At 47.6% G+C, this 18632-nt stretch overlaps 1 protein-coding gene across 2 annotated transcripts in view; it reads left to right on the forward strand.

Annotated features, from left to right (window-relative positions):
- The first annotated feature begins 569 nt into the window (after positions 1 to 569).
- MIB1 (MIB E3 ubiquitin protein ligase 1) overlaps positions 570 to 18632 on the forward strand; it is a 203770-nt gene continuing 185707 nt past the window's right edge. For both annotated transcript variants that reach the window (XM_082258499.1, XM_082258498.1), the window contains exons 1-2: positions 570 to 1000; positions 14987 to 15158. In XM_082258499.1, the coding sequence (XP_082114625.1) occupies positions 772 to 1000; positions 14987 to 15158 (401 nt within the window). In that variant the 5' untranslated portion in view covers positions 570 to 771. The remainder of the gene's footprint in view (positions 1001 to 14986; positions 15159 to 18632) is intronic.

Here is an 18632-nt window from a genome sequence, read left to right on the forward strand (position 1 = left end):
CCTGACTGCGCAGGTGATCCTCTCCAGAACGCACTGGTGATCCCCTTCTGAACGTTCTGCTGATCCTCCCCTGAACACGCTGGTTATGTTTTGTTTATTTCCAGCCAGTAAACTATAGAGCAGGGATCCTCAAACTACGGCCCCCCGTCAGCTGTTGCGCAACTACACATCCCATGAGGCATTGTAAAAGTCTGACATTCACAGACATGACTAGACATGGTAGGAATTGTAGTTCCTGAACAACAGGAGGGACATAGTTTGAAGACCCTTGCTATAGAGTGTTGAAGCTGTTTTTGGGTTGGAGTTGTGCTTTAAGCTGGAAGTAAAGCTGTACTGTGAGGTTGATGATAAAATGAGGGAAACGCTCTTTGTTGGCAGTAATGCGCTCTATTGTGACCATATGAATGGCACGAGCCTTCCATTGTAATGGGAGGACAGATAAGACACAACAAAGGCTCAGACGTTTCCGAGGCGCCCGGGCCTCACACAGCCACGCGCGCTCCCGAAGCTTGCCATTAGCGCGGGCGCGCCCCCGTTTCCTGAGGCAGGGGGCGCGCCGGTTCCCACGCCTCTCTGGCTGCTGCGCAGTCTCGGTGGCGCTGGGCTGCTGGTAGCGGGGCCCGGATCACTGGCCTGCTCTTCTCTCTGGGAAAGTTTAGTTTCCAGGACGGGAGCGCTGTACCGGAGAAGTGCTGACCCCGAACCACATACACCCAGTGCCGGCGGGAAGCCAGGCGGCCGGGCCCTCGGTCCCTGAACCCTTCCCGGGGAATGAGCGGCTCCCGCAATAACCGGGTCATGGTGGAAGGAGTGGGGGCCAGGGTAGCCCGGGGCCCGGACTGGAAATGGGGGAAGCAGGATGGCGGAGAGGGACATGTGGGCACCGTGCGCAGCTTCGAGAGCCCGGAGGAGGTGGTGGTGGTCTGGGACAATGGCACCGCCGCCAACTATCGCTGCTCCGGGGCCTACGACCTCCGAGTGCTGGACAGTGCGCCCACCGGTAAGAACACTGCACACCCCAGGGGGGGACTGGGATCTACTGCACAGGGAGAATTTGAATCTACTGCACAGGGAGATCAGGGGAACTGGGATCTACTGCACAGGGAGATCAGGGGAACTGGGATCTACTGCACAGGGAGATCAGGGGAACTGGGATCTACTGCACAGGGAGATCAGGGGAACTGGAATCTACTGCACAGGGAGATCAGGGGAACTGGAATCTACTGCACAGGGAGATCAGGGGAACTGGAATCTACTGCACAGGGAGATCAGGGGAACTGGGATCTACTGCACAGGGAGATCAGGGGAACTGGGATCTACTGCACAGGGAGATCAGGGGAACTGGGATCTACTGCACAGGGAGATCAGGGGAACTGGGATCTACTGCACAGGGAGATCAGGGGAACTGGGATCTACTGCACAGGGAGATCAGGGGAACTGGGATCTACTGCACAGGGAGATCAGGGGAACTGGGATCTACTGCACAGGGAGATCAGGGGAACTGGGATCTACTGCACAGGGAGATCAGGGGAACTGGGATCTACTGCACAGGGAGATCAGGGGAACTGGGATCTACTGCACAGGGAGATCAGGGGAACTGGAATCTACTGCACAGGGAGATCAGGGGAACTGGAATCTACTGCACAGGGAGATCAGGGGAACTGGAATCTACTGCACAGGGAGATCAGGGGAACTGGAATCTACTGCACAGGGAGATCAGGGGAACTGGGATCTACTGCACAGGGAGATCAGGGGAACTGGGATCTACTGCACAGGGAGATCAGGGGAACTGGGATCTACTGCACAGGGAGATCAGGGGAACTGGGATCTACTGCACAGGGAGATCAGGGGAACTGGGATCTACTGCACAGGGAGATCAGGGGAACTGGGATCTACTGCACAGGGAGATCAGGGGAACTGGGATCTACTGCACAGGGAGATCAGGGGAACTGGGATCTACTGCACAGGGAGATCAGGGGAACTGGGATCTACTGCACAGGGAGATCAGGGGAACTGGGATCTACTGCACAGGGAGATCAGGGGAACTGGGATCTACTGCACAGGGAGATCAGGGGAACTGGGATCTACTGCACAGGGAGATCAGGGGAACTGGGATCTACTGCACAGGGAGATCAGGGGAACTGGGATCTACTGCACAGGGAGATCAGGGGAACTGGGATCTACTGCACAGGGAGATCAGGGGAACTGGGATCTACTGCACAGGGAGATCAGGGGAACTGGGATCTACTGCACAGGGAGATCAGGGGAACTGGGATCTACTGCACAGGGAGATCAGGGGAACTGGGATCTACTGCACAGGGAGATCAGGGGAACTGGAATCTACTGCACAGGGAGATAAGGGGAACTGGGCTCTACTACACAGGGAGATCAGGAGAACTGTGATCTACTGCACAGGGAGAACTGTGATCTACTGCACAGGGAGATCAGGAGAATTGGAATCTACTGCATAGGGGGGCCAGGAGAACTGGGATCTACTGCATAGGGGGATCAGGAGAACTAGGATCTACGGCATAGTGGGATCAGGAGAACTGGGATCTACGGCATAGTGGGATCAGGAGAACTGGGATCTACTACATGGGGGGATTAGGAGAAATGGGATCTACTACACAGGGGGATCCAGAGAACTGGGATCTACTACACAGGGATCCAGTGAACTGGGATCTACTACACATGGTATCAGGCAAACTGGGATCTACTATACAGACAAACTGGGATCTACTACACCGGGGATTAGGAGAACACGTATCTAATACATAGGGGGTTTAGGAGAATGGATCTACTACACAGGATCAGTAGAACTTGGATCTACTACACCGGGGGTTCAGGGGACCACACTGGGATCTACTTCACAGGGGGATCAGGAGACAGCACTGGGATCTACTATACAGGGCAATCAGGAGACAGCACTACGATCTCCTACACAGGGGGGGGGGGATCAGGAGACAGCACTGGGATCTACTACACAAGGGGGATCGGATCAGGAGAGAGCGCTGGGATCTTCTACACAGGGGGATTGGGAAAAATGGGATCTACTGCATAGGGGATCCAGAAAAGTGGGATCTACTACACAGATCCGGAGAACTTGGATCTACTACACAGGGGATCAAGAGAACTGGGATCTACTACACAGGGGAGATCTGAAAAACTGGGATCTACTATACGGGGGTGTTTCAGGAGGACTTGGATCTACTACGCAGGGGGATCAGGAGAACTGAGATCTACTACACAGGAGAATCAGGAGATCTACTACAGCACTTCAGAAGACAGCACTAGGGTCTACTACAAGGGGGGGGGGGTCAGGAGACAGCACTTGGATCTACCACACAGGGGCATCAGGAGACAGCACTGGGATCTACTACACGGGGATCAGGAGAAATAGGATGCGCTATATTGGAGGGATCAGGAGACAGCACTGGAATCTACTACATAGAAGGGATCCGGAGACAGCATTTGGATCTGCTGTATTAGAGGGATCAGGAGCCAGTTCTGGGATCTATTATATTGGAGGAATCGGGAGAACTAGGATGTGCTATTTTGAAGAGATCAGGAGCCAGCGCTGGGATCTGCTATATGGGAGGGGGTCAAAAGAATTGGGATGTGCAATATTTGATGGATCAGAAGACAGTACTGGGATCTCCTACATGGGGGGGGGGAGGATCAGGAGACATCACTTGGATCTGATATATTGGAGGGATCAGGAGATGGCACTGGGGTTTACTAAATAGGAGGGTTCAGGAATCAGCAATAGGATCTGCTGTAATGGGGGGGATCAGGAGTCAGCATTGGGATCTACTGTAATGGGGGGGATCAGGAGTCAGCACTGGGATCTGCTGTACTGGGCGTATCAGGAATTGCCACTGGGATCTGCTGTAATGGGGGGAACAGGAGTCCGCATTGGGATCTGCTATATGAGGGAGAGGTTCAGGAGACAGCACTGGGATCTACTGTAATGGGGGATAAGGAGGCAGCATTGGGATCTACTGTAATGGGGGGATCAGGAGTCAGCACTGGGATCTGCTGTAATGTAGGGGATCAGGAGTCAGCACTGGGATCTGCTATATGGGGGAGAGGTTCAGGAGACAGCACTGGGATCTACTATATACAAAGAATCAGGAGCCACCACTATATTGGAATTTTCTATGTAGGAAGGATCAGGAGACTGCACTGGGATCTACTACATAGGAGGGATCAGGAGTACAGAGATCTGTTATCTGCTATATAGAAGGGATCAGGAGTACTGGGATTTGCTATGTAGGAAGGATTAGAAGCAAGCACTGGGATCTGTGATATGGAGGGATCAGGAGCCAGCACTGGGGTCTGCTATATAGAAATAATCAGAAGTACTGGGATCTGTCATCTGCTATGTAGAAGGGATCAGGAGTACTGGAATTTGCTATGTAGGAAGGATTAGGAGCTAGCACTTGGATCTACTGTAAAGGAGGTATCAGGAGACAGCACTGGGATCTTCTACATGGGGGGAATGAGGAGCCAGCCCTGGGATCTACTATATAGGAGGTATCAACGGCCAGCACTGGGATCTGCTATGTTACAAACATTTAGCAGACACTGAAGGGTCCTGGGCACCATCACCTGGTTTGCAGTGTATATTATGTTACTGTAGATTGTTTATGATTTAATAGTAATCCAATCTTAGACCTTAGGCTGCAGGTCTGGTCATACAAGCTTGTAGATTTGGAGATGTGAACTGGATGACACATGTCATTGTATCTTAGTGGGTGTAACAGAAACTCATATTTGTATGGCAGACCTTATCTTTGTTATACTTACATTATTTTGTAGTAGGTTTTATAGGGACAATGTTAGTTCTTATTATGTCATTGACTTTAAAGGAGAATTATGACCTGCGAATATGACTCTGACAGAATAATCGTAACTTTTGTTTTTCCTCTGACATTGCACATCTTCAGTATTGCTAGTCCAGTTGTCAGCACAGTGCGACTACCCAATCATGTGCAAGGAAAATAAGAAGAAAAAACATGTTTTTGCTTGTGCATGATTGGAGGATGGAAATCAGCAGTTCTGTACCACATTTCCTAGGCTCTGGGGAAAATAAGTGCACATTGTGTGAGGCTGTGGGCAGTCCATCACAGGGAATGCACATTATATTGTGTGTTGTGGTGTAGTTGAGAAGTAAGGAAACTATATTTTAGATTTCTGAATTGTTTTGTCCAAGCTTTTATTTTGTAAACTTTTGTTAGTCTTATGGCTGGAATACACGATAAGAAAATCGGCCGAAAATTTCAGTTCAGCGAGCGATCGGCCGATATTCTACTCGTTAATGCCCAGCCATCAATGAGCGATATCGATATTGTGATCGAAAAATTCTGTCGTCTCGTTTGCGAAAGAACGATATTCCATATGTTGGTGTTGAGGTCGTTCAGTTTAAATCTGTCTACGTTCTTGGCAACGTTTTCGACCGACGAACACTGTTTCGATGGTCGGCGGGCAAAGGTGGGGCGATATTTGGACCGTGTATGTTGGCAACGTTTTCGACCGACAAATACTTTTTCAAAAAAAGTCGGTCGAATGATCGGGCGATATTCTAATCGTGTATTCACACCACTATTGTGAAAGGTGAGGAAACTTGTAACTTTTTCCAGTGTTAAAAGAAAATAAGTAAACCGAGAATGAGTGAAATGTATTCTGGTTAAATATACTTTAAATGAAAAGACGTTAGCAATTTAATGTTAATTATGTAAGAATAGTAATACATATAATCCGATGCAGCTTTTGAGCATCCATCCATTCATTGATTGATTCTATACAATTTAATGAACAGCTGTCACATAGCTTTCTTGGAGCAGTTGGTTCATTTCAAATTGTAACGACCAATCATTTGGAAGCTATCAGGGACATCAGTGGTGATGTCATTCTTTGTCTAAATAGTGGAACAATTTGGGGACTGTGTGGGCACAGAAATCACAATGAAATCTCAGACATAAATCCTTTTAAACTCTTTTTTATGTAACACTGGTGCTGCTTTTTTTTAAAGGGACAAAAAGCTGTGGCAAAGGTGCTATCATTTTTGTTGTAAGGATTAAAACCGACGAGCAGAAACTTTGGTTTATGTAGCTGTTTTTTTCCTTTATTTCAGTTTGAATTAATAAGCATCAGTATATCTCAATGGTCCTTTTTATTTGTATAATATTGACAGATATGCATGTATCAGAACATCTGTTTATCAAAGATGGGGTTCTCTCTGCAGACCAGTATTTGGAAGAAAGGGCCAAACAGTCTGAATTTAAAAATACTTGTTTACAGTTGTTTGTTGTGTGGTTTTGGATAGAGTGAGGCAGGATTAGAAGCTGTGTGAAGTTTTTCTGCTATCCAGGGCTCTGTTTGAAACAGTCTGCAAAACATTGGTGCAATATTGATACATTTAGTAAAGGCTTGGGCCAAATATATACAGATGGCAGCTAAGTTCCAAGGGCATGGCTTTTTGGGTGCTTTTAGTTTTGCGTCAGAAAACAATTCCTTGCCTATAAGCCAGATTAGATGTGTGATGGTGTCAGGTTCTACAGTGCAGACTTCCCATATAGAAGCAACCTATGTATTGCACAACACTTCATAGTGCAATTCCTCTTTACGTCTTCATGTGACATGAGCACTAACCATAGATCGCTTTCCAAAGATGCTACCTGTGTGTGTGTTGTTTTTTTTTTTTTTTGTTTGTTTTTATTCTATGTTCCCCCTCCAATATGCTTGTGTAACAATTTGGAGATTAAAGTGGTTGTAAATCGAGGTGCACTGAATGGAAATTTTGATATTGAAACCAAAAACGCAGGATACATTTTGCCAAAAACCGAAAATGACAATTAAAAAAAAAATAAATATATAATTGTATTATGTATGATTTTTTTAAATTTCATGAATTTAAATCTGATTTTGTCGGCCATTATCGGCACCTTTAGTGCAAGAAAAGCTCAATAAAAATGCATCCCTTTAAATTCTATGTATGTCTTCACACTGGTCCATTGCGTTTCCGTTGTGGTGTTAAAAACAAAATGCACCTGCCCATTTGAATGCTTTGAAAACGCAGCAAGAACACATCAATAACGCACGTGTTATGTTTTTGATGCGGTTTTTGAGTCATATGACCTATGAAAAACACACCACAAGCACAGTAAAATTGCGGCGAAATGCTGAAAAACACCATTTTCGGCCAATATGTTTAGGCTGCCAAATTTCAGGGCATCTCTAGTTATAAAGGCTGAAGGTTTTTTTTACCTTCGTGCATTCTATGCATGAAAGTAAGAAACCTTCTGTGTGCTGCCTCCCCCCCCCCCCCACCACTCTCGATTCATCGCTGTGCATGGAAGCCTCAGCAGTCTTGGGTCTCTCTCTCTCTCCCCTCAATGGCTGGGACGAGCAGTGGGAGCCATTGGCTGGCAATCACAGGCAGTGAGCCAATGAGGAGGGCAGGGGCAGGGCAAAGCTGCGGCTCTGTTTGGAGCTGGGCTCAAACGAGCACACACCAGTGCCCCTATAGCAAGGGGCTTGCTATAGGGGGCACTGGTCAAGTGGGAGGGGTTCGGGAGCACCAGCGGGGGACCTGCGAAGGAGGATCGCTGGCTGCTCTGTGCAAAACCATTGCACACAGCAAGTATGACGACTTTTTTTTTTTTTTTTTTAAAATAACAATCTTTTTAACATGCATCACTTTTATGCTTAAAGTGCCTCTCTAATAGAGACTTGTTTAAGTTTGTTTTATTTCTGAATGTTTTACTGCTTTGAATATTGTATTTAACCACTTGCAGACCACACTATGTATCTACACGTTGCAGTTTGTAAGTGGTTTACATGGGTTATGGCTAAAGCTGTCTGCCACAACCCCAGGGTTATTTTTTTTTTTTTCAGCCGGCAGCTGACTTTTTCACGATAGTGATCCCAGCGGCTCATTAGCCACTGGATCACTTTTCAATGTTGTGGAAAGGGACTTTACCCTCTCCCACTACTTGCCATTTCCACCGGCATGCCCGAGAATCTATCCCAACAGTGTGGCTGGCTGGTCACAGAGGTAATAAAAAAAACTAGATTGTCTTTGATCTCCTCGTCTGCTCTATGGCCTTGGAGGACCGTAGCAACAGAATTACATCACTTCCGGTCCAGGGTGGAAGTAAACAATTTTTCTCTTTTGTTCATTGACGGACACAGCTGCAGAAACTTCTTGACCATTGGGTTATGCTGCCCCCTACAGGAGTAGGACACTAGGCAGGAAAAAGCTTTACCACGCCTATGGGGCAGTCCCAGGAGGTATATTCCCACTTCCTGCTATAGGCATTCAGTTATTTTTCTGCCTAGTCAGAAGTAAGGACCTAGTTCCTTGCTGGGATCTCTGGTGCTAACATTTTTTCCTTTTTGTGTATAATTTTTTTCTTTCTTTTGTTTTTTTTTTTTTATCCTGTGAGAACTACAATCCACTGCTGGACTGGGAATCAGACTGGATATCCTAAATTGGGCATCACTAAATGGCGGCTCGCGGTCTGCTTTCGGCCCGAGCTACTGCTCTAACTGGACCGCTGCGACCGCGCCATTTAGCTCATGATTTTGTCCCAGCCTCCGCCACTGTCATTACAGAGCAGATGGCGGGAGGTTGGACAATTCTGAACTGGGGGCAGGACCAGCAGTTGCTGGAGAGAGGCAGCTTCCTGAATTAACTTTTCAGGTTGGCTGCTAGGAGGCAGTCCTAGCAACCAATACCTAGCTTTCTAATATGAAAGGTTAACCCGGGGAGCCCTCACCCCCCATCCAGTGGTGCTGTCTTCTGTTCAAGATTTTCCCGCCTCCTGCTCGCTCTGTGTAAGGTAGGAGAGTGAAGGGAAGAAAGGACATGGCTGTGATTTTCTGAAGGATAGGGAGGGAGCAGGGTCATATAAAGGGGGCAGTGCTGTGTGTTGGAGGAGGAGGGGTCGTGTAGAGGGGGCAGTGCTGGGGGGGGGATGTGCAGAGAGTAGTGCTGGGGTGGTGTGAATGGGGCAGTGCTCTGGGGGTGACATGTGAAGCGGGACAATGTTGTGTGGGGGGATGTGAAGGGGGCAGTGCTGTGGGGGGGGATGTGAAGGGGGCAGTGCTGTGGGGGGGGATGTGAAGGGGGCAGTGCTGTGGGGGGGGGGGATGTGAAGGGGGCAGTGCTGTGGGGGGGGGATGTGAAGGGGGCAGTGCTGCGGGGGGGGGATGTGAAGGGGGCAGTGCTGCGGGGGGGGGGTGTGAAGGGGGCAGTGCTGTGGGGGTGACATGTGAGGGGGGGCAGCGCTGTGGGGGGAAATGTGAAGGGGGCAGTGCTGCTGGGATATGTGAAGGGAGACAGTGCTGTGGGGGGGGGGGGTGAAAGGGGGCAGTGCTGCGGGGATTATATATGAAGGGAGACAGTGATGTAAAGGGGGAAGTGAGAGGAGCAGTGCTGTGGAATATGTGAAGGGGGGCAGTGCTGTGGTGAAGAAGATGTGAAGGGGAACAAGCAGCAGGACACAAAATGAATGGGCTGTCGTGCCTGTACACCTGGGCGGTGATGTAAAGAATCTGAGTCATAGCACAGAAATGCAATTTGGACCTCTGCTGGAAATTGTTTTTTGCTATTCAGACCTCCATGAATTTTATTCCAATACCCCTGTCCTAAATCCTTATGGTCTCCCAGTCTGGACAGCGAGCGCTCGCAGGCCTCCGCTCCGTGCTAGGTTGGCTGCGACATAGCCCCACTGGATAGAGGCTGGCAGGCGAGTTAAACGTCTCACGAGGATGCAAATGACCTGGTCATGGCCTGAGTTGCAGCGTGCCTCTGGCCCACATTCCGATGGTGCGGTGGTCTGCCTGGAGTGGTGCCCACCCGGTTCACTGGCGTGGTAAGTAGTGTCCCCTCTCTCCCCTGTTGGCCTTTTGGGGTGGATGTGGGCCCTGGGACAGTTGGACCCCTGGGTTCTCCTCCTTCCTACATAGCGCCATCCCCCATTATCCACACCTAGCTCCTCCCTCTCCCCCGCGTGCCACCGGCTGCGAAACACACGGTTTTGGGGGTGGATGGTCCTGGTGGGGGCTCCTTCCAAGGCCCCTCCTTACTATACAGTCGTTCCTGGGGGTCCCGGGAGCCGCCATTTTCTTGTGGATGGCTTCTGTATATGTCGGTGCCATGTTTGTGTAGCCCGACCATTTTCTTGTAGTTTCCTATTAGATAAAGCATGTATTTGGAGCCTAAGCTGTGATTCGGCGGTGGGTCTCTAGTGTTAACTCCTGAACTTTCTTTTTCCTTCTGATAGCAGCTCGGCGTACAGCATTGGCACTCTGCTCTATACCTGAGTCTGTGGTGGTAAAGAGCCATACACACTATAAGATTTTCTGAAAACTTTTTCCTTTAGACTTACCAAAACCATATAATATGAGGTCAAACCTAAACCCTTTCAATTTGTATGCAATCTGGCAGGCCCTTGCACTACATAGAAAAGGTAAATCTGAAGGAAATCTAACCACAAAAGTTGCATAGTGTGTATCCAGCTTTAGTCCCTGTGGGTGCAAAACGGCTCTCCTCTCTCTGCTATAGCAGTGGCTGGGTGTGCTGGGACCTGCGGTGCCGCTTGTACAGCGTCTTTTAGCCGTGTTCTTCCTTTCTGCTGGTGTGGTCCCCGGGTTAACCCATGGAGTCCCTGGAGCATGTTTCACCTCCTGATCCCCTCTCAGAGGCTGTGGGACCCAGTCCGCTTTATCTGCAATGACGGTGGTCCTGGAGTCACAAGTGTTCAAGGTAGATATGGTCCTGCAAAACAGGATCGGCAAAAAGCATCCCCCGCCTTCATCTGCATCCTCTCTCTGATTCTGAGGTCGATCTGGCTGCCGCGGATGCGAGTCTATCTACTGGGTCTGCGTCCAGGCACCCTAAGTGCTCTGACAGTGAGGACGAATCCTCTTCCACTACAGCCGCGCATGAAAAAGCGCTGGTGGATGCACTGATTGTATCCGTGTGGGAAACCTTAAAACTAAAGGACGCTGCTGCTGCTGCATTTCGGTACCGGCAGATCTTCAAAGGCGACAAAGGTCTTCCCTTTTCCCGCCTATTTTGACAAAATTGAGTCAGTGGGGTTTCCCTAAATGTACTGTCGGGGTGCCTAAGTGTTTCGCTAGAAGGTATCCTTTTGAAGAGTCCCTGTTAAAAACTAACTGTACCAGCTGTGGTAGACTCTCAGGTCTCCAGCTTTATAAAGCCACCTCCCTCCCGGTGGAGGACTCTCCGGCTTTTAAAGAACCTTTTAACAGGAGAGCTGAAACTCTGGTCTGACACCTATTTACCATGGCCGATTCAATCCTTCGACCGGTGTTTACCATAACTTTGGTATCCCAGATATTAACGGAATGGGCAAAGCTTTTACACCAGGATCTGGAAGGGAAAGAGATCCCCCCCTAACCTTGTGGAACTGGCATACCAGTTGGTCCATGGATGAAGTTTATTTGGGATGCCTCTCTGGATGCGGCTCCCTTAGTCTGCAGGGTGTCTATGACAGCAGTGATCCTTCGGCGCATGGTATGGCTCAAATACTGGTTAGCGGACCAGGCCTCCAAGAAGGTCCTGTCTGATCTCTCTTTTGTAGGCGATTGCCTGTTTGGAGCTTCCATGGATGAGATCATTAGGGGTTTTTCAGGGGGGAACAGTACTCTTCTCCCGCTGACTATTAGGAGCAAGGAGTCTTATCGCAAACGTAGTCCTTTCTTCTCGGCTCACAAGTGCCTCTTTTTGTTCCTCAAGATCTCAGGACAAGAGCTCAAAATTCACTTGAGCCCCCCTTGTGGAGTTCCAAGAGGCCCTGCTCTGGTAAGCCGAGAGCGAGTCCCTCCAGACCTGCAGACAAGTCCTCTTCTGCTTGAAGGGGCGCCCTCACTTGTATCCTGGGTGGGGGGACGTCTTCGCTTCTTTCTGGATTCGTGGACCTCCTTGATTCAAGACAGGTGGGTCCACGAACTGATTCGGTTCAGCTACAAGAGTTTCGGTCTTCGCCTCCCAGCAAGGTTCTTTTCTTCCAACCTGCGTCTGTCCCCAGATCGTCTGCGAGGTCTCCTCGGGGCGGTGCAAAATTTACTTTTACAAGCGCTCATTGTTCCAGAATCGGAACGCTTTCAGGGTTTTTATTCAAACCGGTTTACAGTTCCCAGGAAGGAAGAAAAATTTGTCCAATCCTGGACCTCAAGGCCTTGAACCGCTTTGTGTGGGTACAAAAATTTTGGATTGAGTCCATTAGCATGGTAGTGGCATCCCTTCATCAAGGGGATTTTCTGGCCTGTCTTGATATCAAGGACGCTTACCTTCATATCCCAATAATGTCGGTCATCCGCCTTTTTTTTTTTCATTTTGCCGTGGGCGAAGTACACTATCAATTTGTGGCCTTACCCTTTGGTCTTGCCCCAGGTCCTCGGGTGTTCACAAAAGTTTTTTGACCCCAGTGCTAGCACTGCTGCGACAGTGGGGGATTGCGGTACTGGGGGAACTTGGACGATCTCCTCCTGCGTGCAGTGTCTCCTGACTGCTTTGAAGGACAACTTGAATATTACTGTGCGAACCATACAACATTTCGGATGGACACGAATTTCCAAAAGTCCACTCTGGTTTCGTCCAACAAGCTGCACTATCTGAGCTGGACCCGGGACTCAGCCTCAGCCCGGGTGTTTCTTCCGGGGGAAGTAGAAGTTGCAGAATACGATTAGGCTCCTGTTGTGCAACAGACAGTCATCTCTCAGGACTTGTATGCAAATGCTGGGCCTGATGGTCCCCACCTTTTGAGGCAGTTTGAGGCAGTTTCGTTTGCACAGTTCCATACGAGACCTTTGCAAAGAGAGATTCTTGCCAAGTGGGACAAGAATCCACAGTCTCTAGACAATGTTATCCTGTTGAGCCAAGGTACGATCTGATCTGGTGGATTTGCTCTCCGGCTCTTCGACAGGGAAAATCCTTCCTTCCCCTGTAGTGGTCACCACAGATGCCAGCCTGACCAGGTGGGGAGTTGTTTTGGGCACGGACTGTGCTCAGGGGGTTTGGACTCTGGAGGAGTCCAGACTACCGATCAACGCACTGGAACTCGGGCGATCAGACTTTGTCTGGCCCATTGGACGGTTCGTCTTCAGGGGTGTCCGGTATTGATTAAATCGAACAGTGCCATGGCCGTGGCATATGTCAGTCACCAAGGGGGCACAAAGTGTCCTAGCCGCTTGAGAAGTAGCCGGCATTCTAAGGTGGGCGGAACGTTTCGTCGCTCACCTTTTTGGTGGTCCACAGAGATAAGGTGGTGCTTTGCCCTTGTCAGTCGTCCTTCCTAAGGTTGTCTCTGGTTTCCATCTGAATGAAGACATTGTGTTGCCTTCCCTGTGTCCTAAGAATCCTAAGGAGATGGCCTTGCATTCTCTGGATGTGGTTCGGGCAATCAGGGTGTACCTGGCAGCAACCAAGTCTTTAAGGAAATCAGACTTGCTTTTTGTCCTTACAGATGGACCTCGCAAGGGGTTGGCCACGTCTGCTGCAACCATTTCTAGATGGATCAGACAGATGGTAGTGCAGGCCTATTCAATCAAGGGACAGGTTCCTCCTTTCCCTGTTAAGACATACACTACGCGGGCGCTTATTGCCTCCTGGGCCTGTCGCCATCAGGCATCGGTAATGCAGGTTTGCAAGGCGGCCACTTGGTCGTCTGTGCACGCTTTCGCAAAATACTACAAAGTAGATGTGTTGGCATCTGCGGATGCTGCATTTGGCTGCAAAGTTTTGCAGGCTGCTGTTTGAGAAGACCTGGTCCTCTTTGAGGGTGTATTGTTTTCAAGTGAGCTCCAGTTGTTCCTGGTTGAGCTTCATGTTACCTGGTTGGCTATGGTTAGCCTTTGGGAATTTTTTCTGCTGTGTTTTTTCTAGGGCTGCAACTAACGATTATTTTCATCGATTAGTTGGCCGATTTTTTTATTTCGAATAATCGTCTAATCAGATAACCTTTAAAAAAGAAAAACAAAAATTTAAAAATCAAAATTTTTTAACACTTTAGGCCAATTTTTCTGCTACATATTTTTGGTAAAAAAAAAAATCGCAATAAGGGTATTTTGATTGGTTTACGCAAAAGTTATCGCGTCTACTTACTACGGGAAAGATTTGTCATTTTTATTTATTTTTTACTAGTTATGGCGGCGATCTGTGTTTTTTTTTTTTTTTTTTTTTGCGGGACTGCGACATTGCGGCGGACAGATCGGACCCCTTCACTGACACTTTTGGGGGGACCAGTGACATTACTACAGTAATCAGTGCTAAAAATATGCACTGTTACTAGTACCTGTACACACTGTACCTAGGGGCATGTTTCTAACTGTATGGGGGTGTGGCTTGTGAAATGATCACAGAGACCTGTGTTCCTATATAGAAGAATCACAGGAGCACTGTGATCATTGCAGAGAGAATGGTCAGCTGCGTTTACAACAGCTGCCTGTCGTCCTCTCTCAGCGGGGAGCGATTGCGGGTGTCAGGCGGCAATCGGAGCCGCCTGCCTCATGCATCGGAGTCAGCTTGCCCATAGATGGATCAAATCTTGGCCAATTCCCGCTGAACCAGTCAAGATTCAATTCACCTATGGCTGGCTTTCGTGAGACCTTCAGAACTTTTCTTGTTACAACTACTTGACAGCTGGACTTGATGATGCTCATAAAATGCATACAGATTGATCACCGCTCCTTCCTACTTGTCAGTAAATGCATTTAACATAGCCAAAAGCCTAATATGAGTAACATTTATTTATAATCACTTTTGGTGTGTTTGCCTGTGAGTCATTTTACTGCCTAGGGGTTTTTAGATGAATAACTTGGATAGTATGTGGTTGGCTGGACCATTTATTTCTCTCTGCTCCTTTAGTTCTGCAAAACACATCATTACTTTTAATTCTTTTGTGCTAAAAAAGGTCTGTCCATTGTGTGATAAAATTATAATTTTTTTTTTAAGGTGTCAAACATGATGGGACAATGTGTGATACGTGTAGACAGCAGCCGATCATTGGAATCCGATGGAAGTGCGCCGAGTGCACAAACTATGATCTATGCACTATGTGTTATCACGGCGACAAGCATCATCTGAGGCATCGATTTTATCGAATCACTACACCAGGAAGCGAACGGTAAGCTGATTAATACTGAGGAAGTCACTCCCATTCGTATTCGCACTGCACATTTACATAATAAAACAGCTGATCTTTTAGAACACACACAGGTAGGAATCTGCAACAAAGTTTGTTAAAATCCTTGCAATATACATGAAATTACCCTGAGGGGATTATTTTCTTCTTAACAAAAGTGGAGTTAAACTTTAAATGATGCTGTCCCCCCCAGGCAACATTGTCAGATAACTACCTTCGTTGTGGTTTCTGCGATCTTCAGTGTGCAACCCTGACTACTACTACCCAGCTTTTGAGTGCACACATTCTCTTCTTACTGCATCCTTATTTGTGGTATGATTCATTTCTATGGGTAAGCCATACTCCTAGTGCATTTATGGTGAACCTTGGCACCCTAGATGTTTTGGAACTACGTTTCCCATGATGCTCATGCACTCTTCATTGTAGTTGAACATCATGGGAAATGTAGTTCAAAAACATCTGGGGAGCCAAGGTTTGCCATCACTGTCCTAGTGGGTCTAGCTGTCCAGCGGAGTGAGCTCCTGTCCTCTTATTGGATACTCCAAACAACGAAAATCCCTTAGTTTGAAGCACCTATTGATGGATTCTCTATATTGTAAATTAAACATACAACAAGAGCAACTGGGAAGCCTTCATAATAGCCACATCAGTTGTGTAGATCCAGGAATTCAAATACAAAATGCAAAAACTGCCCAAACAAAGTCCCTCAAGAAATGTAAGATCAGATAGTTTTTATAATGAAATATCAGTTTTTAGGTTGACTGACATACTAAAGTTTAGGAAAATATGCTCTGTCTTAACACAGCTTCTTGTGCTAAGCAGAGATTTAAATGGTACTGTTGTCTTTAGCTAAGTTACAACCTTTTGTTGAAGTACTTTTTTCGTTTTGCAGACTGTACAAAGCAATGACTATTTAGGCATCATGCAGAAACCTTTATCCATTAAGCAGGCATCCTTTTTTTATTTTGGTATTGCACCCCTTTCCTGTTTGTTCCTGTTACTCTCCCCCAGTTGCATCTCTTTAAGTCACTTGTTCTCAACTCCGGTCCTCAGGACCCACTAACAGGCCTGGTTTGCAAGATGACTGAAATACATCACAGTTGATATCATTCGCTGCTAGTGATTGCAGTACTCTAGTCTACATCTCCCGAAGGTAATACATAAAATCGTGCCTGTTAGTTGGGCCTAAGGACAGGAGTTGAGAACCACTGCTTTAAGTATTAGGAATACTCTTAACTGCTATGCACAACAAGATGAATTATATTTTTCATAGCTTTTATGACAATGAAGCCATATTTTTTCTACAACCCCAATTACAAAAAAAGTTGGGGCTTTGAAAAAAATTGACATTAAAAGAGAAAGCAATGATTTACAAATCTTATAAACCCAAACTCATATGTTATTCAAATAAGAAAATAGAAAACGTTTCGGCCCTCTCCGCTGTACACATTCCAACAGTGAACAGGCGGACTATCTCAGTCGGCAAGCATTGGACCAAGGGGAGTGGTCCCTTCACCTGGACGTGTTTCATCAGATATGTCTTCAGTGGGGCACCCGAGGTGGATCTGTTGATGTCCTGGTTCAACAGAAAGGTAGCAAGGTTACGGGATCCTCTGGCAGGCGCTTTGGTGGCCCTGTGGGGCCAGTATCATCTCATCTACTCCTTTCCTCCTCTCAAGCTTCTGCAGTGGCTTTTGCGCAAGATAAAGGCTGAAGGGATTCCGGTTATTCTAGTGGCCCCGGACTGTCCTCACCAGTCTTGGTACGCTGTTTTTTAGTGCGATTGGTCGCTGACGTCCATTAGGGACTACCTCCTCAGTGAGGATCTAGATCTACTGTCACATTGGCCAATCTTCCATCCTGCTTACAGTCGCGGGCTTTGACGGCCTGGCTGTTAAATGCCAGGTGTTGAAGAATAGAGGTTTGCCTGTGTTGGTGTTTCCAAACACTGCTGAAGGCTAGGAAGTCTACCTCCTAGGGAGATCTACCATCGTACATGGAAAGCGTACATTTTATGGTGTGAGTATTGGTGTTCACCCTCGTTCTTTTTCGGTAGCTCGGATTTTGACCTTTCTGCAACGTTGTGTTGGGCAGAAATTGGCCTCGAGTACCATCAAGGGCCAGGTGTTAACCTTGGCTGTCTTCTTTCAGAGACCCCTGGCCATGCACTCCCTAGTACGTACCTTTTTTATTCAAGGGGTTTGACATCTGACTCCACCGGTGCGGTCTCCTCTACGCCTTGGGATCTGAACTTGGTGCTTTCAGTTGTGCAGAAGCCTCCCTTTGAAAATATTCGGGAGATTCCCCTGCTTAGGCTGTGCCAGAAGATGGCCTTTTTGGTGGCTATCACCTCTGCTCGCAGGGTGTCGGAGCTGGCGGCATTATCTTGTCGTACCTCCTACTTGGTGGTCCACAAATATAGGGTGGTTCTTCGCCCATGTCCATCGTTCCCTCATAAGGTACTCTCTGATTTCCATTTCAATGAAGACATTGTGTTGCCTTTCCTGTGTCCCAGGCCCAGTCATTCAAAGAAATATTGCGTTGCATGCCCTGGATGTGGATCGGGTAATTTGGGTGTATTTGGCAGCCGCAGAGTGTTTTTTTGAAGGTCAGACTCACTGTTTGTAATCATGGACGGGCCAAGAAAAAGGCCGTCCAGTTCTGCGACCATTTCCAGATGGATCAGACAGATGGTGACTCAGGCCTATTCTATCAAGGGTCAGGTGACTCCTTTCCCTGCAACGGCGCACTCTACTCGGACGCTTAATGCTTTTTGGGCCTTCCGTCATCAGGCGTCATTGGCGCAAGTTTACAAGGCAGCCACCTGGTCCATCCATGCACACTTTCACAAAATATTACAAAGTGGATGTGTTGGCATCTGCGGATGCTTCCTTTGGCCGCAAAGTTTTGCAGGCTGCGGTTTAGAGGGTCTGTTCCCTCTTTTGGGGTGTATTGTTCAGGTTGGGCTCCAGTTGTTTTATGTTGAGCTCCTGTTTGCCTGGTTGGCTATTGTGTTTATCCTTGGGATTTTTTTTTGTCCCACCCCTCATGTCTGGCTCTGCTTGGGGACATTCCTATGGTTCTGAATAATGGAGAGCTGTGTCCGTCAGGAAATGGATTTTATGGTAAGTATAAAATTCTCATTTTTGCGTTCACTAAATCTTGCAAATTGCTAGTTTTTAAAGCTGAACATTAGGAAGAGCATTAGGACTGCTTGTTAGCGGGAGAACTGTTACATACATGCTAATTACCTTTTTCTTCAATATTTTTATTTTAGAGCCTGGGAAGAGATGGTCACTGTGCAGTGTTATATCTCAAAGCCACTAGGGCTAGGGGTGAAAGATAGAATAGCTCAAAGAAGGTTTTCTGCGTAAACATGGTGTTTTTTTGATAAAGATTGTTTAATTCGCATTCTCAAATACGTTTTGAAAGTTGGTAATTGCTGTAGCGATTTAA

This window comes from Pelophylax lessonae (assembly GCF_965119305.1).
Source record: "Pelophylax lessonae genome assembly, chromosome: 5".
NCBI classification, from domain to species: Eukaryota; Metazoa; Chordata; class Amphibia; order Anura; family Ranidae; genus Pelophylax; species Pelophylax lessonae.